Source organism: Meleagris gallopavo, chromosome 5, assembly GCF_000146605.3.
Source record: "Meleagris gallopavo isolate NT-WF06-2002-E0010 breed Aviagen turkey brand Nicholas breeding stock chromosome 5, Turkey_5.1, whole genome shotgun sequence".
NCBI classification, from domain to species: domain Eukaryota; kingdom Metazoa; phylum Chordata; class Aves; order Galliformes; family Phasianidae; genus Meleagris; species Meleagris gallopavo.
In genome coordinates, this window is record NC_015015.2 from 30958366 (window position 1) to 30971760 (window position 13395).

The 13395-nt window shown below is 35.7% G+C and overlaps 1 protein-coding gene across 3 annotated transcripts; it reads left to right on the forward strand.

Annotated features, from left to right (window-relative positions):
- Positions 1–1950: 1950 nt before the first annotated feature.
- LOC104911162 (formin-1-like) lies at positions 1951–7895 on the forward strand. Of its 3 annotated transcripts, XM_031553594.1 has the most exons (3): positions 1951–3804; positions 5824–7458; positions 7542–7677. In XM_031553594.1, the coding sequence occupies exons 2-3, from the start codon at positions 5929–5931 to the stop codon at positions 7596–7598; spliced, it is 1587 nt and encodes a 528-aa protein (XP_031409454.1). In that variant the 5' UTR covers positions 1951–3804; positions 5824–5928; the 3' UTR covers positions 7599–7677. The 3 variants fall into 3 exon arrangements, with proteins under 3 accessions (XP_031409454.1, XP_031409452.1, XP_031409453.1); XM_031553592.1 differs by having other exon boundaries at positions 1954–3804; positions 5824–7895; XM_031553593.1 differs by having other exon boundaries at positions 1954–3804; positions 5827–7895.
- The last annotated feature ends 5500 nt before the right edge of the window (positions 7896–13395 follow it).

A 13395-nucleotide genomic window follows, 5' to 3' on the forward strand; every position in this document is an offset into this window, starting at 1 on the left:
ATCTCAGTTAAAAGATAAAATAAAGGCAGTTATTTTTGTTTTTGCAAACAAAGCTGGAGGAGCAAGAAGTGCAAGAAGTGTGGAAGGGTATTGATGGCTTCATAGAGTACAGCATCTGAACCAAAAACCATCATATTTCAAACAGACTATTAACTGTGTTAAGAGTGGTTTTACTTGGATATGCATACAGCTTGCCTTTGCTCTTTTTCTGTCTGTTTACTGCTTAATCATTCAGAGTTTTTCATAGTTACCTACTGCAGAATTTTTATTCACTACTCTTAAGCGTTCAATGGAAGACTTTATTATAGAAATTTCACTTGGTAGTTTGTTGCAAATTAACTTTTTCAAACAGATTTTTGGACTAGTATGTCCTATCATGTTGAACTCTGTCAACACATCTTTAGTAGTCATGAGGACAGTCTGTGTCATCTTTTCTTTTTTTAATTTGATGACGCAGTTGTGTCAGAAAAAACAACATATTGCTTTGCTAAATTGAAGTAGGCTGCAATAGGATGAGAATTTTCATGTCAATATAATTCTTTCTGGTGGGAGAGTTCTTTTTTTCTGGAAATAAAATAAAATACGGCGTATTAGTGCACATATTAACAGGAAAAAATCTACTTGTACAAATTACTTTGTATTTCCAATTGCTTTCAGCTACATTCAAGTATTACTGTAGATAAGTTGTATTGGGAATCACTTGGCTCAAGTCATGGCAGCAAAAATCTGAAGAAAGGAACTTTCTTGGTAAGAGTACAGCTGAAAATATTTGGCAGGATTTGTGATGGTTTATGTTGGAGAACTTCTATTTGAAAAACAAATGTTTTGATAATTCTGAAACAAAAGATAGGGATTATTACTTGCTATTGAACATGGAAAATATTTTTATCACTTCAGAGACTAATCTATTTGAAGTCATTGATTTCAATCTTATTCTAGTTTTGTTTTCTAGTTTTTATAATTTTTTTTTGAGATTGGATAATGCAATATAGCTCTTATGTTTGCTTTCCAACCTGACTAGTCAAGTGTAATATAAATTTTAAATATAAATGATGATCCATCTTTTATTAGTTTTTCATCTTCTATAAGCTAGAAAAGTAATATGCTTATTTACAGATCTTTCAAAGTGAGACTGTGGTCCATAAAAGACAAGAAACAAGTGCAAGATAGTTAGGCTGCTGAGAACGTTTGTTTTTAGTGAGGCATCATCATGTTATTCAGTCAATCCAGAAACTTTTAAAAACAATTTTAATCATCTTTACTTGCCATGTATAGTATATCTTCTTAAGTGATGAGTTTGTTTCAAGTCATTTAGATTTCTTTCCCTTCAGGTCACCAAGGTAAGGTATTCAGGAGTTGGATTTCAGAATACTTTGTTGTATGAACTTGGTCCTATGCTGAATTAATTTGGACAGAATGATATAGCCAGAGATTGTAAAAGATCCAAGACATTTTAACATGCTTTTCTGGTGAATTCCATTCATTTTTGTTGTTTGCATATTTGTTACTATTTGCATTTACCTTTTAAAATCTTTTTTTTTTTTTTTGGTATACAGAGTATACAGAGCTCTGCACTGTGGATTAATTTAATGAATTTCAGCCTTATGTTCTATGTTTTATGTTTCATCTGAATTGATTGGCTCTAATGTGTTCTAATACTTCCCCTGTGCCATTGCATGACGTCTGAAATTTAATAAACCAGTTCTGTCTGACAGACTTTCTTTCACTGTAACAACTCTTCTAACATAGTTCAGTATTTGTACAGTGTAATTGAAAAGAATGGTATTTTTAACTACCATTGCTAACAATACCTGGTATAGTTCACACAAGCTTAAATAGTGTTACTTTAGAATTCTTGTCACAATGCAGTAAAAACAGCTTGGGCTTGTAGTTGACAAGTTCCTACTCTTAGAAATGTTAGGTATATCTGTGCTGTTGCAAAGAGAAGTAACATTGTCTTCACAAATAGATAATCACTTTATCTTTCTAGTGATACCATTTGTTATTTAGTCAAATGATAGTCTGAAAGAACCTCAGAGAAGCATATGAGTTTAGGAAGGGAAGAAAATGCTGGAGCTTGTCTCTATCAAAGAAATCATGCTTCGTAAATATTGCAGTTGCTTCATTTGCTTCTTCTAGTCTATGAAATGGATTTCCCTTCTTCGCCTTTTTGCCTCCTTTCATTTACCAAGTTTCTTCTGTTTTGGTGTGGTTCTTGAGCTGTACCACATAGCATAGAAAGTAACATATTGATGAACGTAGGGACACATTGCTATCTAATAACAAAAAGATATCTGAGAGAGCTGGGAAAATGAGGAGTAAGGGATCTTGGTTAAAGGTCAGGGCAAGGAGGAGCACCTGCTGTATTGAGCAGAGGCGATGTGTCCTACTGGAGGGATGGAACTGCAGCAATGGAGACCTGACATTCTATGAGAGCAATTTGAACAGCAGTTTTGTTTTTTGATAGGAAAAGACAGAGAAGAGCAGGTGGTCATTGGGTGGAAGGATTGGATCTCACGGTATTATATTGAATCTTAAATCACAGGGAAGTCTTGAATGGTGTCTGCTTGTACCATTGAATGTGTTCACTTTTGACATTGAGGAGCACTTAAACTGCAACTTTTTTGTTTGCAAAACAAAGTTACCTCGCTATTCTTCTATTACTAATTAAAAATAAATAATGCAGCAACAGAATTGGTTGCTTCTCGGACACTATTTGTTCTTTCTGGTGTTGAAATAGCTATCTCAACTAAATAGCTGTTTCTCTCAAAATATTTTTCTCAGTGTGAATCTCACTTCTCTTTTACTGTTGTTTTAAAGTACATAAAACTGAGAGTATATATGCTGAAGTTTGTTGTCATCGCTCCATGCTATATTTTCTGTAGATAAAATTAAGTCATCTTTAGATTAATTGTGCTTTACTTGAACTGTAATTTTTACCTGATTGAGGCTTTAATTTCCAGAAAATTGGATGTCCTCCAACTTAGGTCTGAGCCAGCTGAATAGGTTGTTGACAGAGACTGTAATGTAACTTAAATGTAGTTGAAATAATAATCAAAGTCTAGAATAGACTTATCTGCTTTTAATTTTAAAAACAGCTTTTGTTTGTTTTATGATTAAGTGGGAGCTGTAGGTCTGATTTTTAGTAATGTAATGATTCAAAGGTCAGATTAAGTTAGGGAAACTACTTGTGTCTGGAGGTGTTACAGCCCAAAAAATTTGTATTTTTTGCAAGGACTAGCAAATTCTCACCCTTACACATGTATTCCTTGCACATTACCAAGAGCAACATATTCTTCAAAACAGTCTGCATTCCGCTCTGTGTTGTAGATGTCAATAAAAGGATGTTCAGTTTCTGTCTGTAGCTTCCATGATGCTATTACCTTTTAGTTGTTTCATCTACTGACAACATGCCATTCCGCTTGGGACAAAACAAACGAACACAAAAATATATCAGACTAATGCTAAGAGGTTTTTTTCTAGATAGAACTATGAATTTGTCTGATTTATTCCCTTTATTAAACACAATCCCCTTTCTTTATATTGCTTCTTTTTATTATTTTCATGGATAAACACCTTGTTGTAATGCATCATCTTCCTCAAGTCAATGCTAAGCATAGATTTTGGCTATTTGGGAAATGCTAATTTTTACTAGTTTTCATTGTTTTCTTTTTCTTTCCAGTTAATTATTCTGCTTCCTAGTTTAATGACTGTATGTTGCCAGTGGACAAAAATATGGACTTTGCCGTCTGTCTCTCTGCCCAGCTACTCCCATGGAATTCTGCTCTTCCATAAAGTTCCCCTGTAAGTAAGAACTGACTCAGCATTCATTAGCTGAGGCTGAGTATTTATTTATGAAAATATCCACAAGTTAACTAGTTCATATTTGTTGTAACTCACCACACTAGATGACTCAAGGGGCAATTTAGTGATTTGGCTAAGTTGATGTATTTGCAAAACACTACCGTAAGTGTTGTTCCCTACTACTGGTGTGGAGAATAAGTTAGAGATATCTCTGAAGGAAAATTGTTCTTTAGTTATTTCTACATGCAGAACCACACTGGGGACTGGGGTGCATCTACCAGTGTGACTCCCTGTGGCTGCATAATCATCAGTTCTACTCCAGAGAAGCTGCAGTTGTGTGCAGCTGGAGATAAGGAGAACAAGAAGTAAAGCCACACTTCTTAGCAATACTCAACCTTGTCAGAACGTCAAAATCAAGCAGTGAGTTAAGACAAAGAAGGCAGAATTTTCTAAGAAACTTGTATATCTATGAAGAAACAAGACTATTTTCAACAGAAGTAATAACTGAAGGTGTTCTACCTGTCCTACCCATTCTGGAATTTGTAAAGGCTGCTGAATGCCACGTCACTACAGGATGCTGGTAAACAGAATTAAGAAGCTCAGCTGATGGAGATCTTCCTTCTTATTATGCTCAGTCCTTGAAGAGAGAGCCTATGTGTATTCACTGGCATGAAGTAAATGGAAATTTACTCTTTTACTCAAAAAATAGAAATTTTGACACTATTTAAAGAATAAATAATTAGATGAAATGCTTTAAAATTTAGCTCAAAATCTGCAGAAGTTACTATTTGTTGGTAGGAATGATGTTTTGGGTAAATGCCACTTGCTGCTTAGATTAGGATATGGTGATATGGATTCATGATAAAGTTATTGGTGCTGTTTAATTTCTGACTGGATACATGCTACAAACTGATACAGTATTTGTATATTGAAAAAGTGCATAAAACCGAAATGTGTGACATGGTAATGTGGCAGTTTCCTTTACTTATTGTTGCCTGAGGTTAAGGCTGACTATTTCAAAATGATGGAAGTTTCTGATATACTGTTTTTAAAGAGAGACTGTGGTTATTAAAACTTTCTACAAAGGGAAGACTTAGTAGGTGCTCCCTAGCTTTGTGTGCTGCAGGATTTGCTGTTGAGCTTAGGTTCTTTTCCTGATGCTTATGCACTTCCTAGTGACTGCAGACTTCCCCACTTAAATTATGATTGCTGAGTTCCTCCTTCATAAAAAAAGTCAATTAAGTTCTCAAAATCAATTAAGTTTTTATAAACTAACTTTTATAAAAAACAAAAAACATATGTATCAAAGGAATGTAAGCAAATTCAATGTTTAGTAAGAAAATACAACGCAATGTAAAGAAAAAGAAATAACAAGGCTCAGCAAACCTGCTTATAGGAATACAGTTACACTGTTGCTTTTTGAATCAAAATAGATTTATACCTTATTTGATGGATCCCTTGTTCTGAGTATACTAACCAAGTAAACACTTCTTTTCTTGCAACTTTTATTGGTGTCAGAACAGCTTGACTGATGACGTAAATTTTCATCTTTTTCATTTTTATTTTTTTCCCTGCTGTGCAATAAATAGCAAGAGCTGATTACACTGTGGTGGTGTTATGGTGCTGTTTGTGTTGAGCTGAAAAACAACATATATGCTTGAGTGATTTCTTTTAACCAGGTGTGTAACAGCAAGTTAACTTTTAACAGAGAGAGGGCAGTAGGTTTCAGCACTGAACAGTAAATACTCTTTGAACTGGGTGTTTTATTGAACATCTTGTGACCTTTTGAAAGAGAACCCTAGAGATAGCTGTGGTGTATAGGAGAAAGATTGACTCAAATATGAGTTTTTAGCAATATCATGCTTTCTGTGATGTTTTTAAGGTAAAATGCGTATCAGAGAAAACAAAACAAACAAACAAAAAAAAACAACAAAAATGAGGCTATGCTACTGTGGGTTTGTTATTTGTCATATTAAATTTGCCATAACCAAGTTTGACAGGCTTTTTTTTTTTTTCCAGCAGACAGTGTTATTGCTGAAGATTACTCAGATGCCTTCTGTCCATTTTCTGCTTCACATGCTATGTCATGAAAGCTTTGATACACTTAGTACATAATTTAAATGAATGACTACTTTGGCAAGCATAATGGAAGGCACGCATACTATCCTTCAATTGCACAAACCCATAATGGAGCTTTGTTACATCAGCTTCTATCTTCCAGAGGGAAAAGTCAGAGGATTTACTTACAGAGGCTGTGTGACTCTGGATAGAACCAGTAAACGTTTCTGTAATTGCTATAAAGTACAGGAGAGGTTGGAGATGAGAGAAGAGCCATATGAAAACTTCAGAGAGATTATTTTCAAGCAAACTACAACAAAAGACATTCTCACTGAGTTGTACAGACTAACTGCTGAAAAGGAAAAACTGTTATCCAGTCTTTTGAGATCACATAATATTCTGGGCTTTAACACAGGACATCAGGAAGAAAAGAAACAGGCTGTTTCTGGAGTCATGGAACTTAAATATGATGATTGTTCCAGTTATGCATATCATCAGGCATTCTTTCTGGATTCTGCAAAGAGAGACAAATTAAATGGCAAGAAAATGAGGAAATATAGAAGAAAAGAGAGCTTTGAACTCAGGCACTGGAAAGGGAGAAATAAGTTATATGAACAACATCCTTCTTTACTGAGGGGGCGAGGCATGCAAATGAGTAATGAGAAGATGCTCCCCACGGGACTTTCTACCAGGAGTTTTCCCGGTTCCTTTTCTGCCTCCAGTTGTGTAACAGCAAAAGGTAAAGACTATTTATCACCAGATGTTGGTATACAACTGGCAAGAGGGATAAAAGAGGGTTATTTTCTTGAAAGCAACAAAGCTATGAAACTGGATGCTGACTTAACAAGTTCTGTATCAAAAGGCAATGATGATAAAGTTGCAAGTGAACTACTGGATAATGCAGAATGCATTCCTGAAGTTATAAATGTACAGCAGAGTATCACATTGGTAAAATCATCTCAGGACAATCTATCTAACAACCTAGAGAAGTTAAGCAAATCTGCAGTTCCTAATATTTTGAAAAATGCCAAGTGTACTGACCAGGTATGCAAGAAAAAACCAGGATTCAGAATTGCTGCTGAAGTACAGGATTCAGAATCTTGTGACAAAAAAGCTGCGAAAACCCATGCAGAGTCATTATCTGATTTTCACAAAAAAATGGTTTCTCCTGTTCTCACAACAGTACATAATGTGTTTATATCAAGAACTGATGGATATTCAGCAGATGAAACTGCTGGATACTCTAGAAACAGCGTGCTGCAGGAAGAGGAGCAAGATGGCTCTGTTTTGAAGTACAAAGCAGAGAGAGTGCACATTACCGATGAGTCATGCAACCTTGTGGGAGCAGTCAATAAAGCTCTTCTGAAAGTTATACGGAGTGACAGTTTAGATGAAGCTGCAGAATGGAAGAGACTGAAACAAATTACAAGAGTAGACAAAAACCTGCCAGGCTCAATATATGAGAAAAGAACCACGGTATCCTGGGGAAAAAACAAGCATTTATTTCTGAACCTGCCTGCAAATGAAGACCCTGATGTTTCTCAGACAAGTAATAAGCTGGAAGAGAAAAAGCTGCATTCACCCTCGTTAGTAGCAGTGAGTAATGTTTTTAGTAATTCCTATCTGCTATCTAATACACACAAACAAATGTCACCTATTCCTTCTCCATTATCTTCGAGACTGCCTACCCCACAGCTGCATCATCGGATTCTCCCATTACCTGCACAGAACTCTGAAGACGAACCTATGCTTGGTGACTACTGCAGTGGGAGGCAAAGTGCTATAAACCTCTCTTTCAATGACCTGGAGTCACCATTTTATCTGAAGTTTTCTGAACCTGGAGAACTGGGATTTGCCATCAGACAACCATGCTTACATCAGAATGCAACTGCAGGGCAATTTGAAAAGCGCACTCTACAAGAGAGACTAACTACTCAGACAAAGCAGAATTTCTGTGCAGGTCAGTATGATTTTATATGTATAAAAACTAATGGAATTGATAATCCATGAAAGTGTCAGAGGGATTTTTTTAATACTAGCCTGTAATAATGTTTTCAATGAAAGAAAAATTATTGACTTTTAAAAACAAAAGTTATAATTATGTATGATTTACTTTCAGATGTATTTTTAATCTTATTTTATTCAGTGCTATTGTTAGTGAATGTGCCCTATTAACCAAAGTTAAACAGGTACACAGAGAGAGGAAACACTGAGCTGTAGTATTTCTTTTATCATTAACTACATATGAACTTTTAACTTACTCAGAACTATATCTGAACACAACAGCTAAGATAATCTTTTAAATTAGATATTTTTCTATATAAAATGTTCCTGCTATTCGTGTGTTCTAGTCTGTCAAAATGTTGTCATAGCTTTTATTGTCCAAAGCATTCTTTTTAGTTCAGATTAACTGATAGAATATTGCATAAGCAAGCTAATTTACACTGCCTTAAGTATAGGACTGGTGTGACCATTTAGCTTTAAGATGTTAATGCAGCAACAATGTCTTGCTTTTAGAAGGACTGTTTCAGGGGCCATGTTACAATGCATTTGAGTGTGTGGGCGTTGGCATAAATATTTACTGTGAATATAAAAATAAAAAGCTGTATACCATGTATCTATCTTTATTAGCTAGAATTTTGTCATCTGCATCAGTCTTCTCTGAGAAAGCTGGAGGACTTAACTCTGTAGTGGTCTGGGTGTGGTTAGGCTGGTGTGCATGCATTACAGGGAGGATTGAAAGTGCAAAGTGATGATCTCATTTTTTTATAAATGAGAAAGGGGTCCTAATCTGAAACCTTAACAGTTTTCAGGACAATTATGATAATTTTCTTTGCTCTCAAATTGAAAGGGAAACTCTGAGAAACATGGGGGGGAAAAAAACCCTCTAGTATTTCTATTTCTTAGTATTTGTTTAGACTTGAGTTTCTTCTGTGAAACATCTTTGCACTCCCAATGCTATGTCCCTTCATAGACAATTTGGGTCTAATCCAGTACACCTTTGGCTAATCCAGTTCAGTAAAATTTCCAAACTTCTTTTCTTCCCTCCCCCCCTTTTTTTTTTTTTTGGATTAAACTGGGAGATTACCTAAACTGCCTTAGAGTCAGGCCTAATAAGTATTGCTGGTGCAAGATGAGTTGTAGAATGCTGCAGATTAAAACAGATGGAAAGACAAGGCTTAAAGAGGAAGAGTTGTGTAAGAATGTGGAACTATTATCTTAGTTAAAGGGTGCTGAATACTGCCTATGCCTGCTGCTTCTAGAAGCTGCTTTGTAATTCTTGTTTCACTCAAGGCTAAGTTAAAGTGTTGTTTGAAGGATTGACAAAGCTGATATAAACACTGTTAGCCAAAAAGATGTGTTAGATTCTTGTTTCCTTTCTTCCTTGGATTGTTGTTCTTTGTTGTCCTGTTCATTTTATTGTTTCTGATGTTGATCATATCTTTCAGTGAACTGAGTTAGCCTTTAATGACTTTTTCACTTAGAATCTGTGGATGGGGAACTGTACTTTTTTTTGCTGAATTCCAAATAAGAACACATGCGCACAAATAGCATCTGCTGGCTTAAAATCATAATTATTTAGCAGAAACATCTTAGTAAAGAGAACAAAGTGCAGAAAAACAATTTTAGTTATTGTTTGCAATTATCTTACAACATTAGTGTAGATATCAAATACCACTGCAACTTTATTAAAAATGTAATACAAGAAAAGGAAACAAAGCAATAGTATTACAACTTGCCAGCATTATTACCCATGCGTCATGAAATCTGTATCTTGAAGGAAAAGATTCCTACTATACCTCCATACGTAGAATTGTAGATGAGTCTTTGGGTCTGGGATGATATGACTTTCCCATTTTCTGAAATAGGAGTTAAATTGTCCTTATTTACAAAGCATTGGTTGTACTACTCTTCTGTAAGCTGACATAAGTAATAGGCCATAGTATAGCGAGACAAATGAGGCATCTCCATGTTACTGCCTAAACACCAAGACATATAAATCTACAGCCCTGATTTGTATTTTGGTAGGAAGTTCCTCATGTCCTAACATAGAAATACATTATCCCTCTCTAGCTCTGGAGTAACTAAGCTAGATTTTGAAACCATTCTCAACACATCTGAATACATGTCTAAGCGAAAAATATTTTGAAACCTTGCTGTTCCCAACTATGCTTTTCTCTCCAATTGTTTGTGCTGATAGAAAAGTCCAGGGAGAAAATTTTCAGAACCATTTTATTAATGCAGGTTGGCACCAATATGCTGTCTTACTGAGTATTTTCTAAAAGAGGGAAGATCGATGATATTTTTAGTAGTTGCTTGACTCAGAACAGGAAACTTAAAAATTCCTGGGTATGTCATAGCGTCTATGAATTTAGGCAAGTCAGCTAAAACATCTAATTATTCCAGGATTGTGACCATGCTTTGAGTCAGCTGAAGATATTGGAATAGGTCATTCATCATGCTTTCCTTATATATATTAGTGCTACTATGTAAAAAGTATAAGAAGGAGGAATGATGAAAGCGACAACTACTGGAGTGAATGATGTCACCTCAATTTTCTAGCCAAGGAAGACTGACTCTTCCTGTGATATCAAGGAGAATACGGGGAAAAGAAGTGATTAGCTCTCAAGAGAAACTGAAGATAACATGAGTAGAACTGAATAAGTAAGGCTAGTGCCAGGCAAAATGGTTGAGCCTGTTACACTGAAAGGGAAAGTCCATCCTTTTATCTTCCCCACTCCTAGCAAAGTCCTCCTTTCTCACCATTCACAGCCTCATTGGAACAAGTCTGCTGTTTGTCTGTCTTTCCACTAATTTAAGTCAGATCACTAAACAAGTTTAAGAACTAGGCCAGCAAGGAGAGAAGTTAATAACTTCTGCTGGTTTAGTGAGTGGAATGGTTCACTAGTTATCTAATGGAAACCAAAGCTAGTGCAAGGCAAGATCTTTTTACTCTGCTGCTAAGAGACAGAATAGACGGGGAGAAAGACCACACCTGCTGTCAGCAAAGTATCATTAGATCTCCGATACACCAACTGCACATGCAAACTCAGACAGTTCTGGTACCGGCTAAAACCGAAGATGTTGAGAGTCATTCATCATTCCTAAGCAGTGAATTAATTTGTGTGAGGATTCAGAGTTTTTAGAGCAGTACTTCAGCTTAGCTGAGAGTTAAACAGGAAGGAAAAGAGAGGGTAAGAGAAACTGAGGAAGGGGAGCTTGAATAGATTTGGTAGGGAGTTAGACCTTGGATAGTCTGGAGAACAGGAATGAAATACTACAAAACAAGTGGAGTGCAGCAAGTTGTTACAATTGATTTTTGTAGGAAAGTGTGTGAAGGAAATATCCTAATGGTTACAGATTCTATGTGTTGATGTTCAACTATTGCTGATGAGCTATGAAGAAGTCAGTATGACAACACATGGAATCTCAATTATCTCATTCAGATTAGGATATTAGGAAAAGGTTCTTCACCAAAGGTTGATCAGACTCAGAAAAAAATTCCCCAGGGCAATGGTCACAACTGCAAGCTTGCTAAAGTTCAAAGAGCATTTGGACAACATTCTCAAACACAGAGTTTGAATTTTGAGTGATTTTCTATGGAGTCAGGAGTTGGATCCTCGGGATTCTCTTCCAATCAGGGATATTCTATGTTTCTATGAATTTTGTAGTGGCTGAGAAAAGAAGGGAAGGAGATAGAAGTACTCAAGTTTTTAGAAGTTACAGTGCTCAATAGTGACATTTTAGCTGGCTAGCAAGATAGATACCCAGGAACTCTTTGTGATGTATTCTGGACATAATAGTAACTGCACCTATCCCAGCTGATTATTAGACAGAGGATGCTTTGTTTACTTGTTACTGCCAATGAGAATTTTATAGCAGCAACTTGATTTCCATTAGATGATAGGTTTCTGTGGACAAAATTGACAATAAGTGTTCCAGCAATTTTGCATGGCTGTCAAAAATTAAGTACTGCTCTTTGAAAATGTGCCAAATGCTAATGGCTACCTTTGGGAGATCCATTTTACAGTCTTAAAATACAATAAATGTACTTCAACTCATAAAAGACTTCACTGCAATATGGATAAATACTTGAATACGTATTGTTCTTACATTGGTCTAAGATCAAGAAACTTTATATTTTAGTCTTCAAAGATTTTAAGGGAATGAAAAGTATTAAAAAGTTCATCTTGGTACTTCACACAGTAGCGACTGGAGGATCAGTTTTCATAACCATGCTTTGAAGCTTGTCCTAATCCTTTTGAATTTCAATATCCACTAACATTTCCCTGGATTCATTTCTGTTTGCAGTGTAAACAAACATAGCCTACTTCTGTAGCTATAATACTCTGATACTACAAATATATCAATTACGTAGTCTTAGTTCTCCACATCTATTTAAATTTCCAACATTAAAGTAGCAGACTGACGTTATCATGTGAGTAGCTTTAGGTTTTGTATTTGCTTGTCTGTATTAGCACTGACGACAAAAAATTAACTATCTGCAATACTAATGCGTAAAGACTTGTAATTGAAAAATGGGACACAGGCAACATTTTATCCTAGATACTTTAATGAAGGTAACAAAAATAATGAATATGGAGTTCTACTTAAGTTAGAAAAAGCAAAACTAAAATTCAAGTGACAAAGTGGTGGACGAGTCAGTATGAGAAATTTAATAACAAGACCTTGTTTTGTTCTTGAACCATGGTTTTGGAAAATGCAAGTTTCATACAAACAAAACTCTGAAGGCTTTTAAAACTGGAGACAGATTATATTATGTTGTTTTTGATGTTCCTTTTACAAGGAAGGGAAGGGTTTATAAATAACTTCTGTAATTGAAGTGGTTTGCTGAATTGCTAATTTGCATTTTAAAAGCAGTACAGCATTCTGTCCATAACTAGTATGCACTTCATGAGGTAAGTTTGCATATAGATCACATAGAAACATGATGCATAGTTTCTCATAGGTAATTCAAATGAAACTAATATACATTGAGTGTATTGCTTCACTACATGCAGCTTATTCAGAATCCATGCTCTTTGAAGACTTCATGAAACAAGAAAAGAGAATTAATCACAGAATCTTGGGATTGTTTAAATTAAAAAGTATCTTTTCATGTGGTCCTATCCTGTGTTTAAGCAGGGTCACCCAGAGCAACTTGTGAAGGACTGTGTCCAGAAAGGTTTTGAATATTTTCAAGGATGGAGTTCATCACAATCTCTCTGGACAACCTGTGCCAATGCTCCATCACCTGTGCAGTAAAGAAGTACTTCCTGATCTGCAGATGGCATTGCATTTAAAACTTGTGTCCATTGCTGCTCGTTACTGGGCACTACTGAGAAGAGCTCTGTGTCATCTTATGTTCCCTCCCATTAAATGCTTGTATATATTGATAAGAATCATTCCTTTTAGCCCTCTCTCCTCCAGACAGAAGAGTCCCAGCTCTGCCAGCATCTTCTCTCATGAGAGATGCCCCAGTTCCTTAATCATCATCTCTGCCCTTCAGTAGACTCCCTTCAGCACATCTTT